The sequence below is a fragment of the Heteronotia binoei genome, chromosome 14 (genome assembly GCF_032191835.1).
Source record: "Heteronotia binoei isolate CCM8104 ecotype False Entrance Well chromosome 14, APGP_CSIRO_Hbin_v1, whole genome shotgun sequence".
NCBI lineage: Eukaryota > Metazoa > Chordata > Lepidosauria > Squamata > Gekkonidae > Heteronotia > Heteronotia binoei.
Window position 1 is genome coordinate 22,974,304 of NC_083236.1, and position 20,362 is coordinate 22,994,665.

At 40.6% G+C, this 20,362-nt stretch overlaps 1 protein-coding gene across 1 annotated transcript in view; it reads right to left on the minus strand.

The window, feature by feature from the left end:
• CCDC91 (coiled-coil domain containing 91) overlaps nt 1-20,362 on the minus strand; it is a 132,272-nt gene that overhangs the window by 104,365 nt on the left and 7,545 nt on the right. Inside the window, exons 2-3 of the mRNA XM_060253613.1 lie at nt 7,807-7,850; nt 5,487-5,565 (exon numbers count right to left, since the gene is read on the minus strand). Of these exons, the coding sequence (XP_060109596.1) occupies nt 5,487-5,565; nt 7,807-7,850 (123 nt within the window). The remainder of the gene's footprint in view (nt 1-5,486; nt 5,566-7,806; nt 7,851-20,362) is intronic.

Genomic DNA, 20,362 nt, shown 5'->3' on the forward strand with positions numbered 1-20,362 from the left:
CAAGTTACCTCCTTCCTCCAACAGGATGACAGCAGATTGACCTGCTCAGAATGTGAGGCTTCCCCAATAACATATAAGAGGAGGAGTGGGTGAGTCCAGTTTAAGAGTAAAAAGCATACTTAGTTCCCTGCTGCTTTAACTCACTCTGCTGGACAAATCACCTGGGGAGAGGCCACTGTAGCAAGGAGCAGGAAAGTTCAACAGCTGTGTGCTTCCTGTGCTCTTAAAACTGGATTTCCTACTCCACAGTATAGGTGATGGGGGAAAGATCTGCACTTCAGGAAACGGGTTTGTGGCTGTCTAGTTTGGACATCAGCGGTTTTTGGGAGGAGGAGCTATCTGCTCAACTGCTTTGCTTGTGTCTCCCTTGAAATCACTTGGCAGGGCGGAGTGGGGAGGGAGGACACTTAAGTCATCAAACAGATGGGCAGCTCTTTAGTTTTCCAGCATTTAACCCTTTTCCTGTTCTTATAACCTCCTTTCTATGGCTGCAAGGAGTTATACTTTCCTACTCCACAGATTGGGATAGCAACTGAATTTGAAGTTCCTGCAGGAGTTGGAAGGAACTACCTCCCAAACACAACACTAGCAGTACAAAGTACTACCAGACAAGGGCTTAAAGCAACGTTTTTTGTAGGGAGACCGTGTCTTCTGCTTCAGCTTCTGCTTTACATTGCCTGCAAGTGGCTGGTGGGGGAATTTTTTAAAAGTAATGCTGAAGCGGCAGCATGGCATCACTTCCAATGAATACCTGGAAATGACATCAGTTTGCTGGTGTGACGATGATGCAGTGCTTTAGGATTTGGGCAAAACTTTGTAAGAGTTTTTCCAAATCCTAGCATGTCAACTCAACCTCACAGGGTGATGTGACATCACTTCCAGGTATTCACTAGAAGGGATGCTGTGCCACTGGTGTGGCACTGTTCTCCCCGTCCTTGCTGGGGGCAGTGGCTCAGAAGTAAAGAAGATGGAGAAAAGAAAGGAAAGAAGACAGGAAGAGGAGGGAATTCAAAGTATGGTTAAGAAAAACAAGGGAAATGGAAGGGGGAAAGAGCAAAAAAGCAAGAAAGTAGGATGTGAAAAAAGAAGAGAACAATGATAGATCAAAAAAGCTAACAGAGGAAATGAAGCTGTGCCAGACACAGTGATGCTTTGGGAAAGGAAAGGATTTTGGTAGGTGAATGTTACCCCTGTTACCCCTAGTTTTAGATAGTATATTTAATTGGGTCATCTTGTATGTTCCCCAAGAAACCTGCAAGATAGATATCTTTTATTCCTTATTTATAGATAGGCAACAGAGATCCACATTCCCAGACTGAAAGCCACACAGATCACTTAGTGGCGGAAAATAAGATTTAAAAAATATTGAACATGTCAAGTTGCAGTGACGTGCTAAAAATGGGGCCAAGTTACATTCTCTAAATTTGAGCTCTGAAAAATGCTAGTTCACGCCTAACCTGAAATCTGTAAATATATCTGCATCTCTGCTGCACAAAAAGTAATGAGTTTAATAATCCTGCGGACTGAAAACTGGATTTTACTGGTTTTGTTTATTCTGTTTAAAACATTTGTTAGCCACCTTCCTACCTTGCAGCATTCAAGATGGCTTACAATATAAATAAAACAACGGTGGCACAAAGTGAATACCCAAGCTGGAAACCTGGCTTTTCAAAGGAAGCACAGCCCCCTCCAAGAGAGGAGAGATTTCAGTTCCCTAGTTCGCCTTTCAACTAACACAGAGAACCTCTGTCTTGTCAGGATTAAGTTTCATCTTGTTTTGCCTCCTCCAGCTGATTATTGCCTTCAAGCACCAGCTCAGAACATCAGCGGCATCTTCAGAATTAGGTTTTTATACCCCTCTTTTCTCTACCTTAAGGAAGCTCAAAGGGGCTTACAATCACCTTCCCTTCTCTCCCTACAACAGACACCTTATGAGGCAGGTGGGGCTGAGAGAGTTCTCAAAGAACTGTGACTAGCCCAAGGTCACCCAGCAGGATGCATGTATACGAGTGTGGAATCAAACCCAGATTACAATATCCAATCAGTGAACAAAAACTTATTACATGTAAGAAAGGCGGTCTTGTTGTGGCATCATGGGACCCAATTCGAAACGAAATCATTCAGACATTTTCACAACTCACAGCTCAACAGTAAACAGGTTTACGCAATCAGCACAAAGGAATCCAAGGAATTTTCTTGCAAGTAAGAATGCTTCAATAATCATTATCTTACCCTTGGACATGCATATGAAGTAAGATTTTATGCATATAAAGTAAGATTTTTTAAAAAAAATACATATTCACTAAAGAACAGAGACATAGTGAAATGTTCCTGATGCAACAGACAGTTTTAATGGCATTTCCAGAGACACTGGCAATATATGTTGGCAATTTAAAGATGAACTGTGGCTTCTTTGATGATCATGCCAAATCAAATTATAAAACAAATTCACACAGAGAGACACGGCACCATTTCACCTAGCTACTTAAGCCAGAACTCGGAATATAAAAATACTTTCAGTGCTCAACCACCTTAAACATAACAATACATCCTTAAAAGAGTGCCCATGTTCCATCTGTTGCTGGGGAAAGAGGAAGGAGAGGAAGAAGAGACTTCTGCCACCTTAGGCTAACAGAAGTATTAATGGAATGAGGTTTCCCAGGCAGGAACTTATTTCAACAGATGGATGAAATGGACACTGACGATAATCAAACATATACAACAGGTCTGAGAAAGGAATCTAATACAGAAAGTGAGATTTAAAAAATGAACACACGGAAAGCAGAGATATCAAATGCTGGTGAATCGGTATATATAAACAAGTTTCAACCACAAACAGATGACAAACCCATTCATAAAGTAGGGCCAAGACTCAACAAAGACACCACCATATGAGGGACAACCACTATGACTTCTAGAAACTTGTCAGTATCCAGTGCTACTGCTGCTGCTGCTTCCCAGGTCCTGTCAGTTCATGTCTCATTGTGGTCCTTCGCCTTGAATGGCCAGCTGAAACTGAGCCCTTGGAAACTAGTTGAGTGCCAGAGTCAAGAGAGGTAGTTTCTGGTGGTGGAGTTGACAAGATTATGAGTCGAGAAGCCTCAGAAAACTGGGGGACTGCACATATAGCAGTTACTCTGACTAGCCCACAATGTGCACTAGCAATGCTTTCTGCCGAACATAGGTACGGATCCACATTACTTCTCACATCTGCGGTAAACTTTAGATAAGATCTAGCTTTGTGCGATTCATTCAGGTCACAGCAAGAAACAATCACATCTGTATGAGATGGGCAGTTTTACAAAGAAAACCCTACTATGGCATGAAGAGGCACAGAGCAGGGAGGCACATCCCCCACCCCACGGACATGGGCAATACTGTTTCCTTGAAGGGAAAGCACTGATTCCCTGGCTAAGGCTCTCAATATTCTGAAATGAACTCTCAGCAGACTGAGATTCAAGCTATGCACAGGGAGATGATGATTGAGATGATGAAGAAAAAGCCACTAATATCTCATCTACCACTCAGTGTAAGAAAACAAGATTTAGCCACACTTGGATGGGCAACCTATACATGTAAAATCAATCAAACATGTACAAAACATTGCAAACGAAACTGAAGTGTAGATTATATTCCTTCCAATGTCACTAAGAGCTAGTGGTCTTGATTCAAAGTTGGATACATCAGTTGGATCAAAGCAAATGCCAAAATGGTACCGGTGGGGGTTAAGGGAATATTGGGAAGAAGTGAACTACTCATAAGGAACTTTGTTCCTTTTTGGGTTGAGGGCAAGGGATCAACAGTTTGTCCAGCCCAGTGAGGGACGGTGGCTCAGTGGTAGAGCATCTGCTTGGCAAGCAGAAGGTCCCAGGTTCAATCCCCGGCATCTCCAACTAAAAAATGGTCCAGGCAAATAGGTATGAAAAAGCTCAGCTTGAGACCCTGAAGAGCCGCTGCCAGTCTGAGTAGACAATACTGACTTTGATGGACCAAGGGTATGATTTAGTATAAGGCAGCTTCATATGTTCATATGTGAAGCAAGTTAAAAAAAATCACACACCAAAGTTATCCCTGCAACTACAAGAGCCAAAAGTTGGTTTCCTTTGAATAAAAAAAAAGATTCTAAGAATCACCTGGGATATAGTTTTCTCATTATTCAGTGTGTAAGCCCAGCAAATCAGGAATCACAGCAGTAAACAGAGAGATGTGGCTACACATAACTGAGGACAAATTAACAAAGCAGTAGACAAGTGCACCTTTAAGACCAACTAAGTTTTATTCAGAACATAGGCTTTCGTATGCTCTTCAGCAGACTTCATCAGACACTCTTATCGGGATGGAAGAGTCAAAACAGAAACAAAAAAACCCCAACCTGCTTGACATTGGGTCAGTGACATTTTCACCTTTCTCAGCCCTCTCAAAATTTCCAGAGGGAAGCCATTTTGACAGGACTTTGGCAATGAGAACTTTTCACAAACAAATGCTGCTACAGCATGATGCTAACACTGGTCTGCTCTGAATCCTCATTGCTACCCCATGTCAGCGCACACAGACACACCTGGAGCCTCCTATGCTGTGTGGATTGTATTGTCTCTTCATTTCCAGGTACAAGTAAGCAAGGGACCATCTAATAGTTAACACTGCCAATTAAAACCGGAATAAAAATAAACCCTACATCTCCTCCTCCCTTTACAAAGATGCCTGCCACTCACACTTCCTCAAAAGCCCCAGCAGACTAGCAAACCTTGCAGTCAATGTTCCCTCTAAGCTGCAGAGTCTTGTGAGCAACAATTCTACTTTGTGAGCTACTGACATTTAAACTGTTAGCTACTGGCATTGAAGTTGTGAGCTGCTGCATAAATGAGTGTGCTCTGGGGTCATCCTTCCTGAGCTAAACAAAAATGTGTGAGCTGGAGGCTAAACATCTGTGAGCTAGCTCATGCTAACTCAGCTCAGAGGGAACACTGCTTGCAGCACCTCCAAATGACCTTCAAGGAGGGGGCTCCCTTCACTTTTTCAAGAAGCCCATTCGAGTAGGCAGGAGCCATGATGGTCAACAGATGACTGCCCGATGACAGTGGCTGGTTCACAGGGACACATGGAAGATAGTCCTTCAGATGCAAGGGGCCCTGGCTGTGAAGAGCTTTAAAACTCACCACAAGTCAGAAGTCTCTTGACAGCACACAGCACACATAGATGTGACTCTGCAATAGCAGAGCTGCACAATACGATTAAATGGAAAAACTGAAAGCAAAGTTTAGAAATTTACAGATTTTCTCTCTTTTATGAAGGTTTGCATTAAGTAAGAAAACACAGCAAATTCGCTATTTCACTTCAGCCATAAAAGTGGTTTCGTGGCTTATTATTATGGGTTTCTACACAGAGAAAGCATAAGGGTATGTAATGCACGGCTAATATTTGGATGCTCTAACTTGAACTGGCAAAATAAAAGCTCCAACATGCAAGGCCCCAATGAATTTCATTACCTGTAGGAAATGCTGCCCAGGGAATAGCAGGAGATGTTGCCTGTGGTTCCCCGTTTCCACCTTCAAAGGTTTCTGCTGCCTAAAAATAAAAAAAACATGTTAAAGCTTCAGTGCATAAGATTTCCAACTGTATGTCCTTATCGGATATGCATATTATAGTCAGACATTTCTTTTACAGTCAACACCATGCTATTCTTTTATTAGCTAAAACATGGTTTTGTCATTCCACTTCATGAATTGCCTGGGAAAGCGCTTTTCAAATGTAAAGGGGATACACAGCGAATTACAGGAAGGGAATGATTCCATATTTATTCAGCATATTTATCTGCCACTTTAATCTTGGAACACAGGACTCAAAGTAGCTTACAAATGTCAAATGGGAATTCACTCCTCTTCTCGTCTGTGCCTACTGCTAACATTTGTCTATGTTCTGGTTGTCTAAAGTGCTGCAGCACCCGCACAATTGACCTGCCTTCCTGCCACTTCTCCCCATTTCAGCAGACTCCGCCTGCCACCTCTGTGATCAGCCCTCCTCTGAGCTGCTGCTCTCACGGATTGCAAGCCACTTCCTCTTGATCACTCAAAAAAAGTTGTGGCATGCAATAGCAAACCAGTGGAAAACCTCTTCATGGCCCAAGAACTGGGTGTATGAAGCAGTGCTTGCCCTGCTATAGTTGTGGCCAGACACTGAAATCCATCTCAGGTCCTTCTCCCTCCTGTGCCATCTTCATAGGCAAGTGTAGGAAATAGGGCCTTTTCAGTGGCTGCCCCCCTTTGATGCTTCTCTCCTTCCACGTGCAAGCACTGTTTATTTTTCAGCACCAGGCCAATTACTCCCCCCCCCCCAGCTGGCTTTGAACTGAGTAGTATGTGGATTTTCTTCCTCATTTTTCAACCTTCACTTTGTGGATGTATTAAAATTTTGGCTGCTTTTCTGTCAATTACTCCATAATGCAGCTGCTGTTTAAAATCTGCTAATTTTGTATTTTTGCTTAGATGATAACATTATTTTTGAGTTGTTTTATCGCTGTGAGCTGTTCAGGGTACTTATAAGAAACAACTTATTTTTATACAATTAAAAATGTGTAGAGGGGAAAAATGCATCATGTATGAGTTATCAAGAAACCCACCCTTCCGGCAGTCTGCAAGTCTTTAAATTTAGTTCTCCTTAAGGTACCTATTGTTTATTTACAAAGTCAGATTTAGCAACCTTTTAGGTTAGAAAGACTCAAATGGATAAAAAAAAGCAAAGAACGAATAGTTCTGTAGAAAAAAAAATGATTCTAATCAACTTGTCCACTAAATCAGATAAAGCAAAGAAGAAAAAGAAGGGCATGCAGGCTACAGTATTTGAAACCATACTTACCAGCAGCCAGGGTTTGGCCACTCAATGCAGGGTTTGGCCACTCAATACAGCTGTGTCTGTATTGAAGGTCCAATGAAATCCAAGGGTATGCTATTTGTGTCTCTGCCTCCATGGTAATACTCAAAACAGTATAAGCAAGACTCCTCGAGCCATAATTTCTTGAGAACATACAAAACACGTAGAAAGTGGTACTGGGTCCAGAATTTTATTGCATGTAAATCTTAACTTTAATTTTCATTCAAAGGCCCATTTCTGGTCTGCTGACATTTCAAAAGCCAAACAGGTGAAAATTTCCAGTAGTTTCCATGGGGAGGGGCTGTGGTTTTATGGTAGAGAACCTGTTTGGCATTCCAAAGGTCCAAGGTCAGTCCCAAGCATCTCCAATTAAAAGGATCAGGTTGTAGTTGGCAATATGAAAGACTGCTACCTGAGACAACCTGGCCAAGCCGCTCTCAATCTTAGACAATACTGACTTTAATTGACTTGATTTAATGGATTTGATTCAGTAGCTTCATGTGCTCATGAGTTGGAGGCAGAGTTTCACTGCCCTGCATACCTTTTAGCTCTTCCCCAGGAACAATAAAACTATAATAAAATCACACAAACCCAAGAAATATATAAATTGAGCAAAACTTTATAATTTATACATGTCAAGGGCTGTAATGCTAGGCACACTTTCTAGAGAGTAAGTCCCACTAAACTCAGTGGGATGTTCTTCTGAATATACATGAGTAGGATTGTACTGTACGGCTACAATCTTACAAGCATTTCCCTGGGGGTAACCTGTTGAATAAAATGGGTCTTAATCCCAAGTAGGCCTGCTTGGGGTTGATCCCTAAAATTCAGTTTATCTTGGCACAGAACGTGGATTTCCAGAGTACAAAATTTATTTTTAATACCAAAGGAGTCAGCCCAGCCCTAACTATAAACACCTTGGTATTAGCAGCTTCATACCTCAAAGCCTCCGAAGTCATCATCATCCATTTTCCAGTAATTACCTAAAGAACAACATAAAATATTCATTAACAAAACAGACTAAATTGAATTCTGCTAATCAAGACCCATACATATAAAACTATCAAATTAGGGTTACCAGATGCCCTCTTTTTAGAGGGCATGTCTTCTTTTTTGTGGTATCAATGCTCATTTTGGCTCTTTTAAAAAAAAAAAAAACTGATGAAAATGTCCTCTTTTGTGGTTGGAAAGTTAGGAATATTAGGGGGTATTTAAAATGAGGTGTCATAATGATACAGCCTTTATTTGCATGTATAAAAGGCAAAAGTAGTCCCCTGTGCAAGCACCAGTCGTTTCCGACTCTGGAGCGATGCTGCTTTCACGTTTTCACGGCAGACTTTTTACGGGGTGGTTTGCCATTGCCTTCCCCAGTCATCTATACTCCCCCCCCCCCCCACAGCAAGCTGGGTACTCATTTTATTGACCTCAGAAGGATGGAAGGCAGAGTCAACCTGAGACAGCTACCTGAAACCAGCTTCCACCAGGATCGAACTCAGGTCGTGAGAAGAGCTTAGGACTGCAGTACTGCAGCTTTACCACTCTGCGCCACGGGGCTCTATTCGCATGTATAGACATATACAATAGAAGGCTGGCCAAATTACAAATTAGTAAAGTACAGAGTCCATACAGTGTCATAGTGATCACTTGTCTGAAGTAGTCAGTCAGGAAATATGTCCTTTTTTTTGCTTTTTAAAATATGGTAACTTTGTCTCAGCCAATTCTGCAATGACAGCCACCAGTAAACTCCAAGAGCAAAAGCCTTCCCTGTAACACTACTACCACTGACATTCGTCAGTCCGCGAGTTATGTCCCCATGACATAATACCACAGTACTCAGGTTGACTGAGTGAAAGAGAAAAGGTATGTTGTAGATAAAATCCCCAACAAAGGCAAACTCCTTTCTTCTGGAGATTTACCAATTTGCTAATGCCAAGCTGAGAATGTATAGAAAAGTTTTATATCGATTCCACCCCCCCCCCCCCCAGTTTTACATGCCTACATCGAACTGCTTCGCAACTGATGTTCTACTGTTTAAATCTGTAGTTAAGATAGGGTTCTCAAACTTTATAACCCACCATCAACACAGGGAAGACTAAAATCCACAACTTATAATACATTACTTCAGGGTGGGGGGTAAAAACATAGGCAGAGGCATGTTTTCATATTTATATCTATATTGACCTTATGCTCTGAAGTTTTGAGAGCCATGAATGGAAATATTTTAACATTCTCTATTGCTGTTCCAAATTGGCACAGCTGCTTATTTCAATAATGCTTTCCTGCTTTTCGCATTGCCTCCTTGCTTTTCTAGGAGCTTCAGCACAAACTCCAGCTTTACACATGACTGCGGTGACTACCTGGAAACGTATCTGCCCTCACAGAAGTTCTGCCCTAACTTTCTTTAAAAGGGTTCATTTACAGTTTGAAAGGCAATTGGTATGTTTATGACTTCTGTGGGTTTTTTAAATATATATATAATTTAGCTAAAATAGTTTCTGCTTCTTTGGAAAAATTCAAAGTTTGGTACTCTGCTAATGAAGATAAATCCTACCATGTCTTGACCATGGAAAAGTACATGAGAGAACACACAGTCTCCCCCTTTCCTTGTTCTCCCTGGACAGAGTTAAAACAAATAGAGTAAGAGGTGTCAGTTATCAGAAACTGTTAAATAAATAAAATGTTGCAAGAGTGCTAATCTTTTAAGCATGTTTTATTTTAAGGTTTTTTTTAAAAAAAAAATCTTTAATTGTTGTTTGTGTCCTTTATAAAGTTTATATCTCCTCTACCTGGCATTACATTTATGACATACGTGGGCCACTCTCATTTTTGTCAGGTCTGGTCCTCTTAACAAATGAGTTTGACACCCCCGCGTAGAGTCTGCAATCTCACTGTGACCAATTTGCTAGGCATTTGGTGGAAAAACTGTGCAGTCCTAAGCAGACTTACATGCTTCTTGAAGTTAACAAGAGTTGGACAAAATTACATGGGATGGCAGCCAAGGGTCCTTGAAGCAATTTCTAAGAACTACAAATGCTTCCAAAATGGCATGTGCGGCCACAGGACGGACCCATGTCTATCATCACTTATAGTCTGGTACTTAAGCAGGTACTTAAGAGCCCCGTGGTGCAGAGTGTTAAAGCTGCAATACTGCAGTCCTAAGCTCTGCTCACGACCTGAGTTCGATCCCCGGTGGAAGCTGGGTTTTCAGGTAGCCGGCTCGAGGTTGACTCAGCCTTCCATCCTTCCGAGATCAGTAAAATGAATACCCAGCTTGCTGGGGGGAAAGCATAGATGACTGGGGAAGTCAATGGCAAACCACCCCGTAAAAAAGTCTGCCGTGAAAATGTGAAAGCAACGTCACCCCAGAGTCAGAAATGACTGGTGCTTCCACAGGGGACATTTCCTTTCTTTTCCTAAGCAGGTTACAGTTCTGCTTAGAACTACACTGAAAACTATTTACATCTAAGGCCAATTTGAATTCTACATTAATGACAGTTACTGTATTGAGGCAGCTCCTGAATTCAAAGAAAATTTGTCAAGGCCTACGTTAAGGTATCACAAAACAAATACATTAACATTTATTAAGCTATATGACACCCAAACAATATTAACTAATAGTTTCTAAAGAAATTCCATCAGCAATTCTAAAATCCAAAATAATGCAGTGTTTTGAAAGGTATGCATGAAGTTCCAAGAGTCACCTCATTACAAAACCAAATGATAGGAAAAATAACGATTTGGTTTTCAAGCTTGGGAGAACACACTACGCATTCCTGAAGAAGGCAGCATTTAAGAGAATTTAAACAAAAAACCCATTAATAACTAGTGTCAAAAGAGGGGGGAATTTAATTTTTTCAGAGAGGTAGCTTAAACTATTCTGCTATGAAGAAATCTAGTACTTTAAATTGAGTTCACCTCTCTAATGGACTTGGATATGGAAGAACTGTTGAATATCTGTGAAATGCTTGAACATAGCCAAATGCAAAGCACACAGTGATTTACTCAACAGATTAAACATGAAAATTCCGTTAGCTGCAGATTTCAGTCTACTTTTTAAAACCTGCTTGAATATCTGTTTTTAAACACAAATATTGCTGTTTTCTGAAAGACAGAAAGACTGAGCAAGACATTTTTCCCCGGGGTCTCTGATTTGCTGCTGCAATATCTGCTCATCTGCGCAACCAGCAAATAGACACTTCTATATAAGCAGTACTTTGATCCCCACCGCACCCCGAGTCTTGAACCCTTAACAATTGGATACTAGGAGCATACAAACACCTCTCTTAGCCTGAAGCATTTAAGCTTAGCTAGTAGAAATGAACAGCCCACATAGTCAGTTCAGGTAAGATTTGGGATGAAGACACTGAGCAAGACCACTGGTCCATCATGGTTAGTTTTTCACAGGCTTAGGAAGAAGCCCTTCACATCACCTGTTACCTGACCCTTTTAACAGAAGATGGGCTGTGTAAAATGAAGAGTTACAAACCAGTCGCTTTTATTTAACATTTTTACAAGCCAAATTATGTCTGATCTGCGTCGTTCCCCAAAACAAGGCACCCTCTGACTGCTTGGTAAAGCCTCGCAACTTGGCTATTGTTGACTTGAAAATGACCCTATACAGCTTTCAAATTTGGAGAGCTGTAAGTGCTGCACTTTTATATTTTTAAAGAGAGACTCAGATTTACTACATCACTATTTAATTTTTAAAAATAATTTAGAAATTAACAAGACAGCATGCAATTCATAAGAAACCATGTAATTTAGAATCAAGTTATTTTAAGGGAAGGTTGTTTAAAAGCTAAGAAGCAGAATAACCAGACATAGCCACCTATTGCTGTTGCAGGCACTCCTGCTAAGAATGAAGTAAAGCATTCCCTTTGGCTATGCATACCTGTTAACTACAGCCATTACTTCAATCATTGACTAAACAAAGATACACAGGGAAGACCTCTTTCCACTGCACAAAGCAAGCAGAAGATATTCTTAGCATTGTACACCTTCTATCCAGGGGTGTCGAACTCATTTGTTAAGAGGGCCAGATCAGACATAAATGAGACCTTATTGGCCGGGCCATGTCAGGTTGAGCCGGGTCATGTCGGGCCAAGTCATGTGTATACCTATTTAACATTAGGTAGCAGAGATATAAACTTTATCAAGAACACAGACGAACACAAAGATTTTTTTTTAAAAAAACTTTAAACATGCTTAAAACATTAGCACTAGTTGGTCTTAAAGGTGCTTTCTTTGTATCTCTCCCATGGGATCCAGGGAACTCGGCAAAGGAAGCTCTGGCTCTTTCCTTCCTTCCCCAGGGAACCAGGAGGGGGAGGAGCTTCAGCCAATAGAAGGAAGAGAGGCTTGCCTCAGTAGCTCTGCTGTGCAATTGAGGGAGCCTGGAAAAACAAGCTGTGCTTTCCCCTCTTCCTTCCCAAGGGAGGAGCCTCAGCCAATGGAGAAAACAGAGTTTTTGCTCTGTAGCTCCTGTGTGATTGAGCAAGCCTTGCAAAGCAAGCTGTGATGCAGAAGAAAGCAAGATACAGGGATAAGGAAGCAGATGACAGCCAGTTGCTCAGGGGCCTGACAGGAACCCTCTGGGGGCCTGATTTGCCCCCAGGCCACATTGTTTGACACCCTTGCCTTCTAGGGACCAAATCAGGCCCCCAAAGGGCTCCTATCAGGTCTCTGGGCAACTGGCTGTCGTCTGCTTCCTTCCCCTTCTCTCTTGCTTCCTTTTGCATCACAGCTTGCTTTGCCAGGTTTGCTCAATTGCACAGGAGCTACAGAGCAAGGCCTCTATTTTCTCCATTGCCTACGGCTCCTCCCTTGAGGAGAAAGGGGAGGAGGGAGAGCTTGCTTTGTCAGGCTCCCTTAATAACACAGCAGAGCTACTGAGTCAAGCCTCTCTTCCTTCTATTGGCTGAGGCTCCTCCCCCCTCCTGGTCCCCTGGGGAAGGAAGGAGCCAGAGCTTCCTTTGCCCAGTTCCTTGGATCCCACAGGAGAGCTACAAAGAAAGCACCTTTAAGACCAGTGAGTGCTAATGTTTTAAGTTTAAAAAAACCCACCTTTGTGTTTGTCTGTGTCCCTTATAAAGTTTATGTCTCTGCTACCTAATCTTAAGCACACACAGCCCAGCCCAACATGGCCCAGCCTGACAAGGTCTCATTTAGGTCAGATCCGTCCCTCATAACAAATGAGTTTAACACCCCTGCTCCAGATAGATCTAGAAGGCCTTGAAATTTGCTCTTTTAAAAGAAAACACCCAAATTCAAAATCCAGAATTCCCATCAATGGCACTGAACAAAGACAAGGAACACATTCATAACAAGCATCACTGAAAAATGTGAGGGATGAGAACGCTTGCTGTTCACATTGAGGCAGAAAACAATGGCTTCCTTCTGATATAGTTTGTGAGGACATCAAGTAACTGAATCTGATCTACTGCATCATACTGTGACATCAACCGGATGGGTCTTGGGTCCATAATTAACAGATTATGTAGACGGCAATAGGAATGCTGTCCTCTCTTCAAATCCCTCCCCCACCCAAACAAGGTAACGTAGCTAAGAAGGTCAGAAACCACAAGCAAACAATCACAAAAGACTTTTCAGAGAACATGAAGACTCAAAGCCCCTTTGTTTACTGACAGAAATGTTATGCAGCAGTCCTATCTACCAGTAATCGTAAGCTTTTTAAAAAAGCAATAATTTTAAACTAAATTCCTGAGTAATACGTATATATAGCAATTCTCTGCTAAGAATCTTATACAAACCATCCAGGATAAGATTGTATATGGATACTCTTACCTCAAAGGTGCCACAAGACTTTCAGTAACTTTTATGAAGTACGTTTGAAAAATCACAAGAACAATGTATAATTCTCAATGTGATGGAAGCATTATTAAATGTGCTGTTAAGAAGAGCCCCGTGGCGCAGAGTGTTAACGCTGCAGTACTGCAGTCCTAAGCTCTGCTCACGACCTGGGTGTTCAGGAAGCCAGCTTGAGGTTGACTCAGCCTTCCATCCTTCCGAGGTCGGGAAAATGAGTACCCAGCTTGCTGGGGAGAAAGCGTAGATGACTGGGGAAGGCAATGGCAAACCACCCTGTAAAAAGTCTGCCGTGAAAACGTTGTGAAAGCAATGTCACCCCAGAGTCGGAAATGACTGGTGCTTGCACAGGGGACCTTTCCTTTCGTATCAAGGGTGTTCAACATTTTTGTATGCAATGCAAAATGATCACATTTCTTAGGCTTGAATATGAAGGCAAGCACTGCAAAAGCCAAAATTATATCATTAAAAACCCAACAGGCCTCCATTTTGACTTAGCCATATCAAGAATTTCAGGAGACCAAGTCCTCCAAGTAAACAAAAAACATTTCCTTTTGAAGATATCGACATAATCTTGACCGTATCTTCTATTTCCTCATCAAAGTCAACAAAGGAAGATTCTCTTTCTAGTAGGAACCGAGACACCATTAATTATTGTTCAATCATGTTATGAACCAAGCTGGTTTCCAGTGTCCCTAAAGAACTTTGATTTTGATTCTTCCAGTGCAAAAGGCATGTCTTAAAATTTGCCACCCACTTCTTCCATAAACGCAGACAAGCTACACCTACTTTAGAATGACACTTGCCCTATAGACAATTAAATCTTTGAAAGAAATTACTACCACTAGCAGCCATTGCACTTACTTTTGAAATTTCAGAACAATAGAGTTGATACTCCACCATCCCAATGTTGTCCAGACTCAATCTTGATTTTTTTTTTCTTTAACAAGCTCAAGGGCACCATCTTGTGGACAGATAAACTCAGTGGGAGACTGGTGTCTATAGAACCCACAGAATTAGAAACGGGGGGATCCACAGTCTTCGGAAACTAGCAGAATCACCATATAATAATCTACATTTGTATAACCAGAATAGAATAAATTCCTTTCTTCAACAGCTGCCTATTCACACCACACAAGAGAGCTGCAGCCTCTCAACCCAGGTGTGTCGATCAAGTTCTGTATTCACTTAATGTCCAATCTCTAGTGGCGTGAAGAAGACATTGGATTTATACCCCGCCCTTCACTTGGTGTCTCAGAGTGGCTTATAGTCTCCTTCCTCTCCCCACAACAGACACTCTGTGAGGTAGGTGGAGCTGAGAGAACTGTTTCAAGAATTGTTCTTGAGAGAACAGCTGAGAGAACTGTGGCTGACCCAAGGTCACCCAGCTGGCTACACGTGGAGGAGTGGGGAATCAAACCCAGTTCTCCCAGATTAAAGTCTGTGCACTTAACCACTATAAACTGTGTAGTGAGGAAATTCAGTGACAATTTGCCACACACCTAGATTGGATGATGATTCTTTTGGTATCCTAACCTTTTTACCATAAAAAAGCAACAAGAATAAAGGTAAAGGTAGTCTCCTGTGCAAACACCAGTCGTTTTCGACTCTGGGGTGATGTTGCTTTCACAACATTTTCACAGCAGACTTTTTACGGGGTGGGTTGCCATTGCCTTCCCCAGTCATCTACACTTTCCCCCCAGCAAGCTGGGTATTCATTTTACCGACCTCGGAAGGATGGAAGGCTGAGTCAGCCTTGAGCCGGCTACCTGAACCAGCTTCCACTGGGATCAAACTCAGGTCGTGAGCAGAAGGCTCCGACTGTAGTACTTCAGCTTTACCACTCTGTGCCACGGGGCGGAATAACAAGAATAGCATAATACAATTAAGTCAATTTATTTTTATGACACATTTTTCAGCACAACAGAATCTGGAAAAAATTAAGAACTTTACTACTTATAGCCCAACTCAATTTCTGTACAATTTAAGTGCCTTGAATATTAACATTCCACCACTTGAATGCACCCATTTGTAAGCAGTTCCTCATTGGGTAATATCATCACCAACTCAGAACAAGAAATACTCTATTTTCTACCAATATGTGTGCTTGAAAGCCTATTATGAAAGCCTATTTTCCATTTTAATTCAGAAGAAAATCTTAAAATGTATGTAAGAAAAGATTGGGGAGGAGAGGAGATTTTCAAAAGTTAGCAATTAGCTTGACTGAAGTTTTCTAACTAAAGAAAACCTCCAAGAATTAAACCCTTAAAATTTAGTGTTTGACTTTCATATAACTTTGACTTTTATATAACTAGTGCACAGCCAAGTTTAATTTAAGAGCTTGAAGTATAATCTAATGTTCATGCGTGGCAAGATATTTAACTTTTGTTAGAATTTGTTTATCTAACACTCAAACATTCATATGCAAGTATAGTTTAAAATTTCTCTTGAGAATAAGAGGGAGGAAAGTTTAAACAAAATGAAACTCGACATAGGGCATAATCAACCATCTAGGAAAGTGATGCTGGGAGATTCATGCATCCTACGACAACATTATTAGCATCCAAAAACCCGACAAACTCAAATAAATACTATCTTAAGTGATACACACTGAAAAAAAGGTAGAGTGCCATTTTAAGTAACTACTGCCTGGCAAATTTATTTATTTAGTTTCCTAGCCCAGCTTTCCCTACACAGCAAGCTCAGGCTGGGTTACAACGATACAGTAAACTGACAAAATTAAAACAGTACAATCGTTAAAAACCTATCTAAAACATCCGATGAGTCATATATCTTCAGTTGTATTAAACTGAGATTGCTGGAGTTGGAGGAAACGAAACTACGCCCAACAGACCCTTATATTTGCTCTCCAGCATCCTTAGGTCTTTATGCTTTCTGTGACAAAATGCCAATTATCTATCCAACTTAACCATTCCAAGTCATCGTAGGGCATTTATGTTTGGCTAGACCAAATGCGTTTCCCTCCAAAGTTCTACAAGGGAATTATCATCGAGTCCCTTTAGGCGACAGACTCTGTTCCTGTGGAGCGAATATTCCCGACTCAATTCAACATATACTTCTTGATTGTTCCATTTTTCGTAACCTCTGTAAAGATTTATTTTGCAAGCTTTCTTTCTCCCCAGATTTGTCTATTCTGCCATCCTGTTATTATTTATTGAACGATACTGAGGGGGAGGTTAGCGAGGCTGTGGCAAAATTTTTGGCTGACATCCTTAAATTTAAATCTGACCATGTATGAATGCATCTGTAATCTCGGTTTCATTTTGATTTTACCTCCAATGTTTAAATTTTATATTCTGTGTATTTTTATTCGCAACTGTTATGCCATTGAAGGTTTCGTATGGACCTATCTAAAACATCAATTAATACAATCTGTAGTACAATTAATAACTAGTCCTAAAGAACTCTATCTCTGTGTGTCCACAGATGGACCACTACTAAAGCAAGTGGGTGGACAAGGAGAGCAAACAAATAAATAGAGTAGACCAGTCAAGAACAGTCTTGCGATATATTCCAGAAAAGACATCACTTATTGCAAACTTTCCCAATGTTAAGGGAAAAAAATCAGAGCCACAATCTGCCATCTACTAGAGGTGAGTAAAATTACTTCTACTTAACCAGGAAATATTCCTGCTGTCCATATGGCTTTCTCGTTTTTTCTTCTAATTTCAAGAAGTTACTACTTCTTGTAAAGCAACAAAGAGAACAAAGCTGCCTCCTTACTGCAGTCCACCTTAACAAAAAAGAGGCATCATGGAGGCTGCCCATGAAACTCCACCTCCACCCTCTCCAGCACACGCTGAAAGAAAGACCCTGGTCTGAAAACCACAATGGCTGGCCATGGAGAGGCTTCGCCGGAAGAATAATTAACTACACAGGATCAGACAGCAGGGTTGTCCAAACGTGACAAGAACTCCACACCATTGTAATTCTTCTGTGCTTCCATGAAAGTAGACTACTTCAAATAAAAGCTGTCAAGAAATCTTGGTTTCAATAATTTTCAATAAGAAAGCTAATGCATGAAAACACATACAGGACTCAAAAAACCTCAGGTGTATTGCCACCTAAGCGCCTAAAAACTTGACACTAATGGAAGAATTCAAGCTGAGGTACACAGCTTGTACAGATCTGAAATAGTTTTCCTCTCAAGACATTTAATTCACTAAGTTATGTCATTATAAGATTCCAAAGGTTTCTCAATTAAATTCAAAACTACATAAAGATCACAGCTATTAATTATATTCTTTAATAGCACTGTAAATACAATGTATTTTCAGTTAAGCATTCAACATCCAGATAAAAAATTTTTAAAATACACCACCCTGTGTCAAAATTCTCTCAGCTGGCTTCATGCATCTTACCCAGAAAGCCAACAATGACAAAAACTCTTGTCATTAGTAACCTGTTAAGATACTTTGAGCCAGAGGATTTTCCTAGATGCGAAACTAATCAATTTATAGTGCAATCCTAAGGAGAGTTACTCCAGTCTAAACCCACTGATTTCTCTTTCGGATTGCACCGTTAATGTATTTGATATCACAAGCCACACATGGATGGATCCTCACAAGCCCAAACATCAGGCTTGAGATTGAACAAGGTCAGCGCAAGTGGTCATAGGGCAGACAAGGGACTTCAATATAATCCACTGTGCATGTTTAGACCACTTGTTTCCAAACATTATTTCCTATCAATTTTCCCTCTAAGCTGCAGAGTCTTGTGAGCAAAAATTCTACTTTGTGAGCTGCTGGCATAAAAGTTGTGAGCTACTGCATAAATTATTGTGCTCTGCGGTCATCTTTCCTGAGCCAAGACAAAAATGTGTGAGCTAGCTCATGCTAACTCAGCTTAGAGGGAACACGGCTTCCTATGCATCTAACTGAGCACTAACTTGCACAGCCAGAATTACACAAAGTTGCTCCTCTCAATGCAACACAGCAGCAACAACAAAAATCTGATGTGGTGCTTTGTAAACTAGTATTACTACTCTTTTACAGTCTGTTTTTCTTTCAGTGATTTCCCACCCACCCCTAATCAAGAACAACTCTAATTTAAAGAGGGGGAAAAATTAACCCGAAAGCATTTTGCATTTCCTGTTTAAAAGCACCTTCTCCTAGCTACAAAGAAAAAGCAGCTTTCTTTGAGCCAGAAAATGAAGAGGCCAGTCAAGGGCACTAAGAAGAGTTTGGCTTCCACACTCTGACTTTCATCTGCAGAACAAAACGCTGCCCAAAGGAGATCTGATGGGGTCAGTCCCAGCATCAGTTCCATCTTGGACCATCACAGAAACAGTGTTTGATTCACCGCTCTTCTTTCTTAAAATAGTTCTGTCAAACTAAGTTAAAGTCTCAGAGGCTTTTCCTCATTCAACAAAACACAACTCTACAAACTGCTTTGATCAGTCTACAGGCTTCCAGAAATATTACCTACACGTTTTATAAGAAAACACACAAAATGCACCATTACCATTTTCTGAAGTTTCTCAGTGAAATCTTTGCTTCCTGCCCCTGCCTCCAAGTGTATTGATTTCAAGAGGTTTTCCCTTGGGGGGAAGGGGGGCTGCTCATGCACAGCCCACTTATTAAGACCAGCTCATTCTGAAGTTTAGATGTCCATCACCATGGTCTGGAACGGGAGATAAAAGTCTGCCAAAAGATTATAACGAAAATTCAACTGCGCACATTGTTGCTTTATTTTTTTAATTATGTGGTTCTGTAACTCAAACCTAATGGAGGGGCAAGAGCGGGATTAATAAAGAACTGCACAGTAGTCCCTACTGTAAAAAAGTTACTGCTCACATTCTATCCTTCATCAGGTTTACCAAATCCAGATGTTTCATAATCATTTACAGTTTAAACTAGCTAAACACAGATCTGAATGTTCGTCTATATGATCCTGCATTGAAAAACCATCAGAAATATTTTCACATTTTATTTTTTATTTTTTTTTTTAAAAAAAATGCAACCATCAATTATCCAAGACATCTAAACCAAGCAACTGAAATTTAACTTAATTATATCAACAAACTTGGTTTATGAAAAAGTTAATAGTTGGCTACTTGGAATATAGTTACATAAAAAAGATCTAATAAAAATGGTTCAGTTTTACAACCATTTTGCCACTTCATTCTTCTTCAAAAGCAAACGATTTTTCAGGAAGGCTGACCAAAAGAAAAAGCAAACTTATTGAGTGCCTTATAAGACTAAGCACAATTCAGTCGAAGGTCTACATAGAGCTAGAACAATTACTTCTAGGTATATGTGCCTTGCATTCTCTGAAACAAAGTCTATTGCCAAGCTTAGCTAGAAAATACACTCAAAATTTTCATTTTTTTCCTATTATGTAAGACATCAGGCTTCCAATTTACTTCTCTGAAAGATGTAAATGACAACATTTGGTACCAACAGCGAGTCTGGAAAAAATACACCAGTAATGTTTGTTTTCTTTTAAAAGCCCAAGTATATTGCTTTGATCCAGAAAGCAAGGTCCCAACAAAGACGAGATTACCTATTTTGAGTCAACTGGGTACACTTTTCTAATCTTCCCAAATAATTATTTCACAGAATAATGTAGACTTTGAACGAAAAAAAAATGACACTGGAGTTCATGAAAAATTTTAAAAACCCATCTAATGAAAATTTTAAAAACCATC